At 41.3% G+C, this 14566-nt stretch overlaps 1 protein-coding gene across 5 annotated transcripts in view; it reads right to left on the bottom strand.

The window, feature by feature from the left end:
- The window catches only part of tnika (TRAF2 and NCK interacting kinase a), a 74751-nt gene that overhangs the window by 2664 nt on the left and 57521 nt on the right, over positions 1 to 14566 (bottom strand). For 3 of the 5 annotated variants that reach the window (XM_079453253.1, XM_079453250.1, XM_079453252.1), the window contains 16 exons: positions 11071 to 11235; positions 10726 to 10971; positions 10200 to 10309; positions 9981 to 10120; positions 8866 to 8963; positions 6532 to 6710; positions 6156 to 6261; positions 5896 to 6039; positions 5428 to 5530; positions 5086 to 5256; positions 4838 to 4981; positions 4114 to 4248; positions 3688 to 3788; positions 3285 to 3434; positions 2151 to 2310; positions 1119 to 1258 (listed from right to left, as the gene is read on the bottom strand). In XM_079453253.1, the coding sequence (XP_079309379.1) occupies positions 1119 to 1258; positions 2151 to 2310; positions 3285 to 3434; positions 3688 to 3788; positions 4114 to 4248; positions 4838 to 4981; positions 5086 to 5256; positions 5428 to 5530; positions 5896 to 6039; positions 6156 to 6261; positions 6532 to 6710; positions 8866 to 8963; positions 9981 to 10120; positions 10200 to 10309; positions 10726 to 10971; positions 11071 to 11235 (2292 nt within the window). Of the gene's footprint in view, positions 1 to 1118; positions 1259 to 2150; positions 2311 to 3284; positions 3435 to 3687; positions 3789 to 4113; positions 4249 to 4837; positions 4982 to 5085; positions 5257 to 5427; positions 5531 to 5895; positions 6040 to 6155; positions 6262 to 6531; positions 6711 to 8865; positions 8964 to 9980; positions 10121 to 10199; positions 10328 to 10725; positions 10972 to 11070; positions 11236 to 14566 lie in introns of all 5 variants that reach the window. The other 2 variants (XM_079453249.1, XM_079453251.1) reach the window with 1 other exon arrangement.

The raw sequence follows: 14566 nt of genomic DNA, 5'->3' as shown, positions 1-14566 counted from the left end.
GTAATGGATATTACATTTTGGAGTCTGCCGCCTTTAACTTGCTTTGTCGTTCATTTGTCGTTCATAAAATAATCGACCCTAGCTGTCCTTGTTTGTATCATGCATAGCTATATCACTGATCTTGCAGGTTAAACATTCCCAAAAAACTACATGACCCTCCATTGAAGCCATGGGTGGGGGTCAGAAACGATGGGGTTGTGTAAGGAGCCCACTGCGATTAGAGCAGCACTCGCCTAGTCCAGCTGTGCAATGTGTCTTGTTGTGGATTTGGCAGCATAACGACAGAGGAAGAGGTAATGTTAGCGGTGACATGTGTTGGTTAGCGCGCTTTATTGCAGTTAATCCTTTAATGGTCTATCAGGGAATCGGGATCCTTAGGAAAATGATCAAAAGATTTGCCATTTGCTTTCCCCTGCCGGTTCTGGCATCACGGCGCACAGCAGCTGTCCACCATGTTTAAATAGTATATATTAATCAAGTCCAAACAGAAGGTTTTAAATTATTGTTTGACCACTGTCTATACAGCTTGTCAATCGACGTCACAGCGCGTTGCATGCTGGGGGGGTGGTGCCACCATCTTTGGAGGTTGTTCACTAGCGATTGATACATAATCCTCGCTGTGTTTACAAGTCGGAAAACTAGTTTCTGTCCTAAATGACTGTGCGACTTGCTGTTGAAGTTTATAACACAGCACAACCGACCCACCATGTCGTCTTAGTCAAATGGAAAAACATTCAGCTGAACTCACTAGCATAAAAAGAGCCACTACCACCTACAAATATGGCAGCGACACCCAGCGTGCAACAGGGCGTGACTTCAGCACCACATTCTCTCTGATTGCCTGCCAAAATGGCAGAGTTCGGATTGCGTGACGTCAAGCTCCGGCGCTCTATAGTACCTACAATGTGACTGTCTTGAGCTGCTCTATGAGGTCATTCTGGTCATCCCTCATAGCTACACTGAAGAAAATCAATTTGCTTGATCAAGTAACAGACTAACATCTAAAATCCATCCCAGAACAACTAGTCCAAACTAGCTTTTTCATCAGGAGAGAAGTTAAATGTCAAAAATGTATAGAATTGAACGTAGTTTTCAATGCTATTGTTAACGTGTCTGACCTTGTCGTTCCTCTCACAGAGGAACTTGAGTCTCTGAGCTCTCTTGTGCATGAAGACACCATCCAAGTGTCCCGTCTCGACCGAACGGATCTCAATGGCTTTCTCTCCCCATCCCATGATCTGATTGGAGTGGATGTAAGCTGCGAAACAAAACATAGTTTTGAGCCCTAATGCACAGGTAGTCGTCACGCAAAATAATGAACCTAGTCTGTACACCACAGTTCTTCCAAAATGGGAATTCTTTTGAAAAACATAGTATACTTGATTCATTTTAATGTATAAAAAGTGCATATTTTCAATACTTAGTTGGTATTGGCCAAATCACATCAAAACAATAAGTGAACGAATGTAACTCCTGATGTTTCTTTTATATCTTTCATATCACAGCAGAAGTTGGGAGAAGTTGAAGCCTAGATCAAATGTTTTTGAACTTTGGATGAACTACTTTCATCTTCACCCACAAGGCAGTCTGTGTGTTTGAGGACATCCGTTGGCTGCGTATCCCTCAAGCTCTGCAGGAATGAGCTGACATAACACACTCTGCTGCTGTTCTAGAGGACGTGGACTCGCAGTAATATTCGTCATTAAGACATATTGCAGGATACATCCTTCCGTTCGGATAAATATCATGGGACTAACTTTGTCTTCAGCCGTTGAGTCGCTTGTTTCATAACCTGATATTTGTTCCAAAAAGCACAAAGTGCCAAAATCATGCCGTAGGTCGAGCCAATGTTGGTGTATCTGGCTGGCTAGCTCAAACAAACAAACACATTTCTGATGAAGTGTTTGCGAATAATTGAACACTTTAAAAAGTTGATTTGCCTAAAGACACACCATGTCTTGCTATATGCACAATATTAATTACAAATATTCAAAGACTACCCTGATATTACCATGGTGCAGTACATGTTTTGAAAACAGTAACCTGTATTTACTATAATGCAGCATCCAAAAACACCATATCTGATCAATGAATTAAAATGAGCTGTTAACCAGTCAGTATATCCTGTTTGAAATACAAAATATACTCACCAACAGAGGTGGGCATCTCTCCCCACTGCAGGACCACATCTTTAGTGATTCTGCCGTAAGTGTTGACATAAACACCCTCGTCCTCATAACACAGCAGCATTTCCATGCCATCAGTCTTAGGGAGCACCACGACGGCATGAGGGGTCACAGTGCTCTGAATCTAAGAGAGAGAAGGAGAGTTTTCAGTAGATCAGGTTGAAGTGCTTCAGATTAACATTAGAGGGCAACGTTCTCTCTTCTAGGAGACTTTTGTTTAATATCATAGCAAAAGAGAAAATCACTAATTCTCTTCCCAATACAAAAAATAAAGGCTCATGGCACAGAGCCCATCACATAAAATGTAATAAAAGCTCCAGCTGTACTGATGCATTTAAATACCAGGGGATTAAAACAGGTTATCCAATTATGGACACCTCACAGCACTTTGTACAGATGAAGCACCTTTGCTTCTATGAAACCTTAAGCCAATTCATTTTTTATTTTTAATAAATCATATACTTGAAATCTTGAAATAAAAAATCCACTTACACGACATAGTTATACAATTTCTTCATAAATGAGGTTTGAATAACTGCTTCTATGCCTGGAATCATCCTTGCACCTTTGCACAATTAAATGTGCCATCAGGGGACCGGAATGTGTTTGTAGGCACATGTTATTTTACCAAGATTAGAATATAACCCCCGTGAGACAAATCGCCAGGGGAACGTGAACCAATCAGAGCGAAGCTGCTCAAGACCAGTTCCCCTACCCAGGAGCACATCTGAATCTTGTTTTTACAGATGCCAAACCACAGCACATCAGTAGGCGTACATGCTAGGGGTATCTCAATATATGAGCATTGATAATAACGGTCCGTGATAGTAATAACATTGTTTATTATTGTGTTGAAACAACAAGTTAGCATCTGGTTGACATTCATGACATAGTAGGTGGCGGTTTTGCACCCGTTTAACATTGTGACTTCCTTTCGCTGAGTTTTGCAAATATCTAACCAATAAAAAATCATACAAAAGTGCTTTTCAACTTTAACAACACAGTATTCAATCAGTTCAGTACAGATTTCTTTCCATTTCCGGAAAAACAGCAACTCAAAGTAAATGTATTAGAATGTCCAGCCTACCAAACACTTACATGTGAGGGTATGTAGATGTCATACGGGTTTCCAGTATCCACATCAATCACATGAAAGCCAACACTAGAGCCATAGATGACCTTTAACCTCTGACCCTCTTCTACAGTCAGATCCACCAGCTGAGGCTTGTGCTGCAGTTCTGTGAAAGACTGCCGAAGGGAACGGCACAATAAATCGGTTAAAGAGACGGATACTGAACAGTCTGAGGAATTGTTAAGGCTTATGTAAGCATTAAACAAACAGTGAATGCATGCAAACAGCTGCTCCAAGGCAGAAAAGATCCTCTTTTATCTACGAACGACCTTGGTTAAATAGCAATGAATGATTTAAGGGAGAAAAAGAAAACAAAGTAAAAACGGAAGAACGAGAAACCATAAAGAAAGAAGTATAAATATAGAGTACCTTGAAAGCCATGAATTTATGGTACGGCTTGGGGGCCCATGCATAAATCTCGACAGAGCTCTTCAATGCGATCACCAGGAATTTGATTCTCTCGTATTTCACTAAAAACAAAGTAAATCGGTCTTTCAGTCACCTGTAGCTCACAGCGGGATTGTGTTATATTCATATGAGAAGCAGACTGTCCCCCCGCTGCTATTCTCTGCGCTGTCAGAGCTGAGAGGAAAATGCCAATCCTCTCCATTAGCATCAGAGATCCAGAGAAGACGCCTCTGCACTTGGAGAGCCGTAATTTATGCCGAAATGAACTTATTTGTCAATATGAGATGCCAATGAGGGTCATGGGTAACTACAATACAACTTCTATAAAATTCGATTTTTTAACCAAAGTATGTTATTCGAGTTTTGATTTTAAAAAAGTTCACTTACCAACTTTATAGTGAATGCATCCCTCCAGCTCACCAACTGTGATCCAGCCCTGCTTCTTCTCCACCTCCGGGTCATTGTGTAGTATTCTGTTTCTCAGCCATGACAAATAGTAAACACGTAGCTTGTTTTTCTTCCCTACAAACACCAGCGAGATGGCTGACATGTTAATAAAACATGTTGCGTATCCCGGAAGACACACAAAAGGGCTGCACGATAAAATATCGGCCATATCGGATAAAACAATTTAAGCAGATAAATAATAGCAGATAAATTACGAATCATTTCCACTAATTGAACCATTTCAGCGGCACGCTGCTCACAGTTAAAATACAGTACTGTCTTTCTGTTATGATCATTCACATACTGCTATTAGCAAAACATTGTTGATCTATTATGTAGATATTTATGAATGTGTAAATTATAGGAATTAAAGCATATTGTTTGAAGCCGACAGCTGTCTGAATGCTTTCTGTCTTGAGACCTGTTAGGACTCGTGGCTGTTGAGAACACCTTTCTGTTGTTAAGAAAATGTTATATTAATATTAAGATACTGTATATCGGCCAAAATAGCCGGTATCGGCTTCCAATGTTCAAGAATTATGTACATATCGGTGCATCCCTAGCTGGTACCATTTGTTTTTCCAAAAGAGCATCTCATCTGAATGTAAAACGGGGCGGAAATATGTGGAATCTCTTTGTGGAATTATGAAGCTCTTTTTTGTACCTGATATGGTGACCAGGACATTTAGACCCTCCAGCACCTCCATCTGTTGGAAGCGTCGGCGAGTGATGAGGTTATAGACCTTGCCCTGACCGCTGCGGTCTAGTAGCATTAGACCGTTCTCAGTTCCCACCAACAGGTTCACCCCTGCATAAATACAAATCTTTATGATATGCAACCTGACACAACAAAAATTAGGGTTAAAACTAAAGGCAATTCAATGAAGAGGTTATTCCAAAACTAAAGCACACCCCACAGAGCAGCACACAGGATCTCCGAGTTGAAGCGTTTCTTGTACTTGCGAATCTCTGGTGTGTCGCTGTGGGGTCTGATGTTGGTGGGATTGACGTTGACCACGGAGATCTTTCGAGCCTCATTTAGTTTGGCTTGCTCTTGACGCAGAAGCTCATTAGCAAACAACACTGCAAAGGTGAGAAGATGAAAAATGATCTTTTATGAGTGGAATCAGGATACTTTCACAATAACCGGTCAAGAGAAAGCAAAGTCTCTATTCGATTCAAGTCCAAAACATTTTTAACTGTTTTAGTAACTTCTCGTTTTTAATGTTGATAAAATGTGGTTTGTTTACTTACCGGCTGCTGAGCTTTCATCATTGTCGTCCGTTGGGGAGGTCTGATACACGCGAGGGTCCACAAAAGGCGTAAAGGAAGCTTTCGATCCACCGCTGAGGCCAAACTGATAAAACAACAATGGACCTTATCAGCCTCAGAAGGAAGATTTAACACCAGGCAAATAGAAAAAACAACAGTCTGGGTTAGTGGCTAAAGGAACAGCAGAAGCGCAAATTATGTGTTTAGATGGAAAGGACAGAAAAACTGAGCTCTATAAATCAGCAGGCAGTTTCAGTTAAGCTGCAAATTCGCAAATAAATTATGAAATCAATTCACTGTTCAGAATTTGACATTTTATTAAGTAAATATGCAACCGTCCGCAATGCTCTGTCATGAATGGTCAGTTGAAGCCAGATTGATATGTGCATGACCCTATTAAGTGCCACAGCTTAAATAGCACATAATATAATGGCTGTTTAGACAATCTACCTCATCCATACTGTCCAGGTCCTGTGCGTTGAGGCCGGTTGGTGTTCCTGATGGGGAGTGACTTTGCTGCACCAGGTCTGGAAGGTTCCCGTGACCAGCGAAACCATTGCTCTCACCGTGTCCCAAATGCTGCTTCTCATTTGTCTATACAGACAGGGATTAAACCAAAATTATTTATACAGTATTACGCATGTGCAAAGTTTGGGATACGAGAGAAGATACAAGAATATTAGTAAACACAGTCTGGCATGGGGACTCGCCTCTCTTCTTCTCAAGATGCCATCTTCAGATTCATCATTGTAGGAATCACCAAAAGAATCATCATGGCTGCTTGAGAAAGACTCATTGTTCCCCTGAACCGAGGGCCTGTGGATGACAAGCACAGAAGTTAGCACATTTGCAGGTCAATATACAGATTTTAAAATCAAACAGCAGGTAAATAGGAAATGATTTCATAAACTTAAGTTATACACCAATATGAGTGTATATGTGTACATCTCTACGGGAGAAAGAGCAGGAAATAACAGCAAAACAGGTCATGTAACTGCGGCATGTACACCATTGTGCAATGTATTCGGGCAAGCCTCAACAAAACAATGAATTTTGAGGTACAAGAGAGAAGCGGTTTGAGCTTACATAATTCTGGGAATGTCGCTGACTGGCACAGTGCCGTCATGTCCCACATTCTCCCCATCTTCATCCTCACTGCTCTCAGAGTCCTCACTAGAGGACGAGTAGTCAGTCAGTTTGAGTGGCGGCCGATTGATTTCATCTATCCGTAGTTCCCTCAGTTCTTTAGCCAGGGCAGTCAGATCCTGTGAGACAAGAGAGATTAGTAATAAGAGTTATTAAAACTCTTACATGTGTATAAACGGTAACTCGCTCTTCCAGCTTTATAGTTCAAAAATCATCCATTCATAAAGCCATTGCCCAAGCTTAGAAACCATTTGTTTGGACACCAATACAGTTATCGTTCTTGGTATGAATGGGCATTAAATCTCACTCAGCAGATGCACAATCTTTATTATGAATTGCTCAAGAAGAAGAGATTTAATTACAAAGATAAATCAGTACCTTGCCCAAGCCAGCCTAAATTGGTTTGGGGGGTCTAGCTTAAGTACCAGCGAGGTCAGCAACGGATAGAGGGATTCTGTGTATCAGAATTGAAACCAACGAAGCCGGGCGTCACGCACCACTACATACGGAAGGTCATATACTGTTTCCGAGTCCAAACGCTCTAGATGCTATAGGCAAACAACAAAAACTGAAAATATACGCTCAGGGTGCACTATATAATTATTGGAAAACCGCAATCCTAAGCTTTAATCTTCATAACGAAGTCCCACATGGCCAGTCAGTGATTTCTTTTTCATAATTTATTAAAATATTACTGTCTGAGATTCTGTGAACCTGGTGACTGTAGTGTATACTTTGAGCCAAATATGCAATACGAGTAAACAGTGTTCACAAACAGCTGTTTAAGCTGTAGCCCCACTTGAACTGAATAGATGCTTGGACCCAAAAAAGTTTCTCTTACATCAACACCTAACAACCGAATAGCAGCAAACCATCTTTAAAATATTTTCTTTTTCCGTTCAGCAGGGTGATGCAATTATTATGAATTATACTTTTAACTTCTTTAGTTTAAGATTTATATATATAAAAAAAACGTCCCACACATATTCCAGAGAAATATTACACAAAAATCAGTTACTGACTTTTGCGTCATTCAAAACCTGTATATAACTCTTCTGTTAACCACAAACGATTATATTTTGTGAAATGTTTCATAGGTTTTGTGTCCTTACAACAGATGTCAATAGGGGGCAGTGTTGTTTGGTTACCAACATTCTTTAAAATACCATCTTTTGTCCTTTGTGTTTTGTAAGTCATACAGGTTTGAAATGGCATGAGGGTGCCTGAATAATAAAACAATTGTTATGTATCTCTTTAGAATGCTCTCACTACCCCCAACACAACAGATATCACGAACGCTTGACACTGAAATGTCTTGAATATGTATATTAGAGCTCTCATGTAAAGGTCATCTGTAATCAGTTTGCATTTATACCATAATCCCAGCTCTTAACCCAAAATAAGGACGGCCTCTCATGAACTCCGGTCGCTATGGAAACAGCAAGGCTGCCAACAAGTGGCTGGGGTTATTTGTGCTGGAGCGCGACGATCTGAGCCAAACAGGAGGGGTATAGACACACACCCACACACATAGAGAGTCTATTGACAAAGCCACGGGCAATCCAGCTTGGTGAGAAAGTTTAGGGGTTGAAAGAGGACAAGCTTTTCTCAAGTCAGCACTGCTATTGAGATTAGCAGACAAGCATTCCCACAGTCCTCTGCCAAGCAACCTTTAGACCCAGAGGAAGATGGATGACACAATGTTGCCAAGCTTTCCTCTGCCTTTACAGCACTGATTGAAATTCTGGTGACAGGTTGGATAAAGAGGACGGAGAGAGAGAAAACACAAGAGCGATAGAGAGAGAACTGGAGCTGGTTAATGCAGATAGTGGGTCAGACAGTTAATTATGTAGACCGCTTCAGTTCTGTGTAGAAACATACATCATGTCGAACAGATTCTTCTTTTCTCAAAGACGCTCCCCTCAAGACTCGGTATACTTCATACAAATATATATATATAGTGAAATAAATGAAAAAACAAGCCTTGGTTTGCCATGAAGACACTTGTAGGAAGACTCTCTTGATCTCTCAGAGAGGCCTGCTGCATGTTGTGTATGCATTTACATATTACTCATATTGAAAAATTAAACGTCTCATTCAAAACTCTCAGAAGTAGCACAATAACTGGCAGAATTGGTTCTAAAAGGTGATGAAGATAGGGGTGCTTGAAGGCCACTACTTCATTAAAAAAATTAAAGGCCTCCAAAGTAAGATATATATACGAAACAAGATAAAAGACAAACTGAAGTTTAGAAGTCAAAGGTAGGAACTTACCGCAGGTCGATTGGGTTTGTTTTGTTCTTTGACTTCCTCTTGAGTGGGCTTTGGTGTCTCTTGTGATGGCACTGGAGATCTGTCTAATTTTCCAGAACCTGGAAACAAGTGTAAAAACAATTGTTCAAGACTGTTGGGCACCAATTTTTTAAGAAATGGTCATTACAAGATTTCTTGTTGAAGGACACAATGGGCTAAACGCACACGTGATGGGACGATGACGTACTTCCGCTAAAATCTCAGCCGGCTAGGTCACTCTTTTTCTTTTTCATATTTGTTGATGTACCATGAATCGGATAGCATGAAGTGCATCTCCTTTTTGGTTGTCGACATATGGCAAAGTGTTTGAATCATTAGACTCACGTTGTTGATCGTAATCCTATGTGCATCTTGAAGCGAAATGCCATTGTTGATTTTAGAGGAAGTACGTCACCCGTATCTCACCCTCAGATTGTTCCAAACCTGTATACATTTCTCTGTTCTGCTGAACACACAGGAAGATATCTGGAAGATTGTAAAATCTCATCTGCCATTGACTCCCATAACATTTATTTTCCCTTTCATGGCAGTAAATGGTGGATGAGATTCTTCCAAATGTCTTCCTGTGTGTTCAACAAAAATAAATTTGAACAGGTTTGGAACAATCTAAGGGTGAGTAAATGATTTTCAGAGAATTTTCATTTTTGGGTTTAAGTTTCTTGAAGACTTTTTGTCTTTGAATAGTGCGATGAGAATTAAGTTGACGTTCTGAACTAAGCGACAGCAGAGTTAAAATTCGAACATTTGGAAATGCATGAAGTTTGTCATATTCTGCATCATCTCCCATCTCTCTGAAGAATGAGCGCAGGACTGCACATCTGGCAGGTGAACAGAGTGTAACGAAATGAAGGAGTTCGGCAACAATAACCAGGATGGAGTCTGAGTGACTGCCAGCTCCTCAGAGGATGTCAGGCTGAGGCATGCTGGGACAATCATGACTCCGCCAGTCACTCACAACACGACCACCCACACGGACCCCTCTGAATAAACATCTCTATAAAGTGATGCTGTGCGGTGGCTGAGGTTTCTTGGTGGTTGAGTAGCTGACAATCATTTTTAGAGCGAAGGGCGCTCACCTCTAGGCAGGTTCCTCTCACTTGAGCCAGGATGGGAGCCACCCTGAGAACTGGGTGTGCTGGAACTGGATGAGCTGTTGCTGCTTGTTCTCTGCAGAGCCACATCCAGAGACATCTCCGTTCTCCTCAGGTCTGGATTACTGCACAGATCAACACAAAAACATAAAGCCAATGATAACAGAGAAATGCTCACATCATGTGATTGGGATTAGAGCTGACCTGATGCGGATGAGCTGAGAAGCTGCTCTCCCCACACCACCAAAGTCTCCATTCCCAGAAGAGGTCTTCCTCACCAGAGCTGGGGAGATAGAGGTGGTCCGCTGAGGCACCTGGGTATTACCGCACAACTTTAATTGAAAGCACAAATGACCAAGTGTCAGGGAGACAGAGGATCAAAATGTGATCACCAACATCTGCTCCTCTTCAAAACAAAGACTCAATAAAAGAGTGCAAAGACAGTGTTTGACTCATCTATAGTTTTTTAATCCAAATGTTTCAATTTAATGATGCATTAAGCAATTACATGTTTAAACTCCACTAGGTCTTATTTTTCTTCCAAAACAAGAGCATTAAGGCAGGTTTACACCAATGACGATAGCTACAAATGTTCACATAAAGTTTTAAAAATGGTTAAATAAAATGTGATTGCGGCGTATCCCCTTCAAAAGAATGAAACTCAAAAAAAATGTTCACTGGAAAGTTTTAAACATTTACTTGGTGCACTCATTTCTGTAATTGTTCTGACCTTTGGAGGAAGGTCCTCTTCCCTCAGCCAGGGGGAACTGCGGTCAAATTTCTCCTCGCGGCTGGGAACACGAGGGGCCGGAGGGGGCATCTCTGAAGTCGGGTCGGAGTTCTGCCGTGGCATTTCTGGTCGATGAGACTTCGGGTTCTCCTGGAAGGTTGAAACACCCTTCGAGGACTGATCATGCACGGACTGAGATACTGAAAGCGAGGAGCTGTGAGACCTCACAGGAACCAGATGAGCCATCTGAGGAGACACCAACGTTAAACTACATCTCCAACAGGCAAAGCGAAGGTCATCGGTTGTGCTCACATTTATCGCAGAAAATAAAAGGTTAGGTTGTACCTGAGGTTCCACAGGGCAGTGCACGGGAGGGGTCCGTGGCGGCTGCATACCGCCACTGCTGAAGGACTCAGAGCGAGGTGGAAGGGAGGGGTCAGAGATACGGTTGGCCACTTTATGCTGCAGGGCTGGAGAGCTTTGACGGTTGAGTTTGGAGCGCTCCTCCACCTTCATGAATAACAGAAAAACCAAATAAGGACAAGCCAGACTGTTTAACCGCAACCACCACCAATCACACAAGTCAAAACCAGCAAATATAAAAAAAAAGCTCTTGTCATGCACCCAAAATCACGAGTCATGACCCAATTATACATCATTAGGTTTCAGATATGTATCAGCCAGCACTACAAGATAAGTTAATTATTAGAAACTAAAAACTTGATATGTAAGAGAAAAGCAATTTTTCAGCTAAACGGCAGCGTTGCATGTTGATCATATCATTCATACAACGAACGGTTATAGAAGATCAGGATGTTCTAGGAGCCCCCCATAAGAACAGACAGAGAAATCAGAAACCTTTGAGAAGTCAAAGGATAGATGGTTTAGCTAAGTTCACTGGATAAAGAATCTGCTTTAGCAGTAGAAAAAGCTAAGATGTGAGACATTGCTTGGTGGCTGTCCTTCAAGAAAAAGGATACCTTACAAATAGTGTGAGCGGTTCAGTCGATATAATTAGTAACTTTTATATAGACTTGCTTTTGTATTCATGTAAAGTGAAAGGTGCGACTGTCCTGAATCTCTACATTTTGGTTGGACTTTATTCTCTCCTGTAAGCATCTCACAACTTGAAAGCTTTTTGTATGCCCCAACAGATCCTTTAAACAAACAGAGGCCGAGAAGAACAGTCATCGGTCAATGATCCCATAGTCTCAGAGATGCAGAATCCTACTGTCGACATGAAAAAGAAGCTTGTTAGTTAAACAAGAATCAATGTAAGTGGAGCCAGTTTTCTAAGAGGTGTGAAACACTACATCTACAATCATAATTCTAAGTAGATGAATTACAGTATCATTGCTCGTCTCAAAATAAATGGAAAATTAGCTTTTAACACTTGTCCCGGTTTGGTGGTCACATCAAAACAAGGAATTGTTTCAGCTTTCCAGAAGCACTTTGTAATGCTGCCAAAATGGCTTTCCAGAAAACAAACATCCCCAACATCAATATAATCTATTTTTTCAAAGCTGATGCATTGATGCCTCATTAATATTATCTGAAACGTTCACCATATGCTGCCTTGCAAGAGAAACAGAGCTCCATCACCAGCCGGCGATGCACCCAGAAGCACCCAGCGATTGACTGCACCTAATGAAGAGCTAATGCTTACATAAATACACAGGGAGTCCAGGCAGAATGACGGGCCATCTGATGAAGCTCAGAATCAGTCTCAGGATCATAGTCGGACAAATGAGAGGGCGGTTTGTGATATCTCTGATTAGCAAGAGCCGGTCACATGCGCATGGGATGCTTAAAGTGATAGTTCACCAAAAAATAAACAAATCTGGCATTTATTCACACTTGTGTCATTCAAAACCTATGTGAGTCTTTCATCTGTGGAACACAAAAGAAGATATTTTGAGAAATTTCTCTGTGGCTTTGTGTCCATACAATGGAAGTCAATGGGGTTGAATGTTGTACCAACGTTCTTCCAAATATCTTCCTTTGCGCTCTGCAGAAGAAACAAAGTCATGAAGGAATTTTCTTTTTGGTGAATTATCCCTTTAACACTTATGAAGTGTTGCGTAAATATGTCTTAAATGGGGAGGGAGGTGTCTATGTTTTATGGCCTGCTGTTCTGGGCTTGATTAAAAGTTTTTACGAAATCCATATTAATAAGTACAATTATGTATACTAAAAAAAAAGACAACCACTACAAAGCAATTCAGGAAAGACTGCTATACTGGGCACGAGACAAAACGCCTTTTGGAACACTGCTCATCCAAGCAGGTTAGATGTAGCAAACAATTAAAGTCCTATTTAGATTAATAAAGAAAATCAATAACATGGTTGAAGAAGAATTGCGGCAGTAATGAAGATATTTACATCTATTTACAATAACATCATAGCACTTCATTGGATAGGGGAACTTGGATAGATCTCATTCTGTAAGAAGAACATAGATTGCACAGGGGATAAACTAGGACTGAGGGTAGAGGTAGAGCTACGACGACCGGGGGACGGAGACCTAGAAAAGCCCAGACTCGATCTGGGAGATGTGCGAGGAGTGATCCAGTTTAAGAATGTGCGCAACGGCTCTGCCATGCCGGCAGACTTTTTGGGCTTCTTCAGACGAGCGTTTATCAAACCCTCATACGACGTGGAGCGCCAAATGGGCGGGTAAATACCCTGCCCTAACAACTCGGAAGGAGAGGATGAAGACAGGTCATTAAAGGAAGAGCTGCGAGGAGTATAAACTGATTCGTCTGAACTCAACATTATGCGGGGAAATGCCCACGGATTCTTCGGCACCTTCAGGAGGTTGCTAGACTCCACCGATTTTGAGCGGTGCTCTTTAGGCATATGTTCTCGGAGGGCTTTTTCTGGAGCGGATTTGGACAGAAAGTCCTCAACTTTGATCTGGCAATCAGGAGAATAAGGAGAAAACAGCAGCTCGTCACCATCATCTAGATCTATTCTTCTACAAGGTGAGAGCGAGGACCTGCGAGGCTCCATATTTGGAGGACAGCCCAGGCTCTCGGAACTAACCGCTTTAAGGTTCATTGGGTTGGGTTTGCCTCCACGGGCATCCTTGGAGGCCTTAACTTGGCGGCCCTGATGGCTAATGTCTTGGGGTAGGGCTGAATTCTTTCGACTCTCTTGCTGACTTGAGGACTGCACGCGATGCTGCTGCTTCCTCTGCTGCAAATGCTGCATGACCTGTTCACGAATAAGGTAAGTGGGGGCGGACGGACTCCGGCGTGGGGCGTTCGGCAGATGGGAGGGGGGCTTGGATGGCTTGTTGTTCATGGGTTGGATCTGTTTCAGGGGCGGGCCATGGACCTGAAACAGTGAGTCGAAAGGGTTTGGGGTCAAACAAAAGTTGGTCAGAGAAAAGATAAAACACAGGCAAAATAAAATGGCTAATAAAGGAGACATTAAAGGAGAGTCTGGATGAGATGTCCTTTAAGTTCAGGGTCATTCTACAATTTGGGTGACATGGACATTAAAATAAAAATCTTAGATATTTTAAATCTAACATTTAATGTAGTATACAATTTTTTTATCATCAATTGTAAAAGAATAAATATTCTAAGTTACACCGTTAACAATTTTTTAACAAAATTAATATTATATTGCACACTAGGAATGTAAATTAAGAATACTATTAATCGATGATTATCATTTCTTTTTTATTAATTCATCGTTTAGTCATTCCATCATTATTGCCATCTGGATGGAGTTGAGTTTAAGTTGACAATCACTATTCAGTTAACGCTCAATTAATCGATTATCAATTCATTGTTACCCTCCATATTGCACACATTTCACAATTTTTAACCAA

Source organism: Barbatula barbatula (genome assembly GCF_947034865.1).
Source record: "Barbatula barbatula genome assembly, chromosome: 3".
Lineage (NCBI taxonomy): Eukaryota > Metazoa > Chordata > Actinopteri > Cypriniformes > Nemacheilidae > Barbatula > Barbatula barbatula.
The sequence above is the reverse complement of the archived record's forward strand: the minus strand, read 5'-3'. Positions and strand labels throughout refer to the sequence as shown.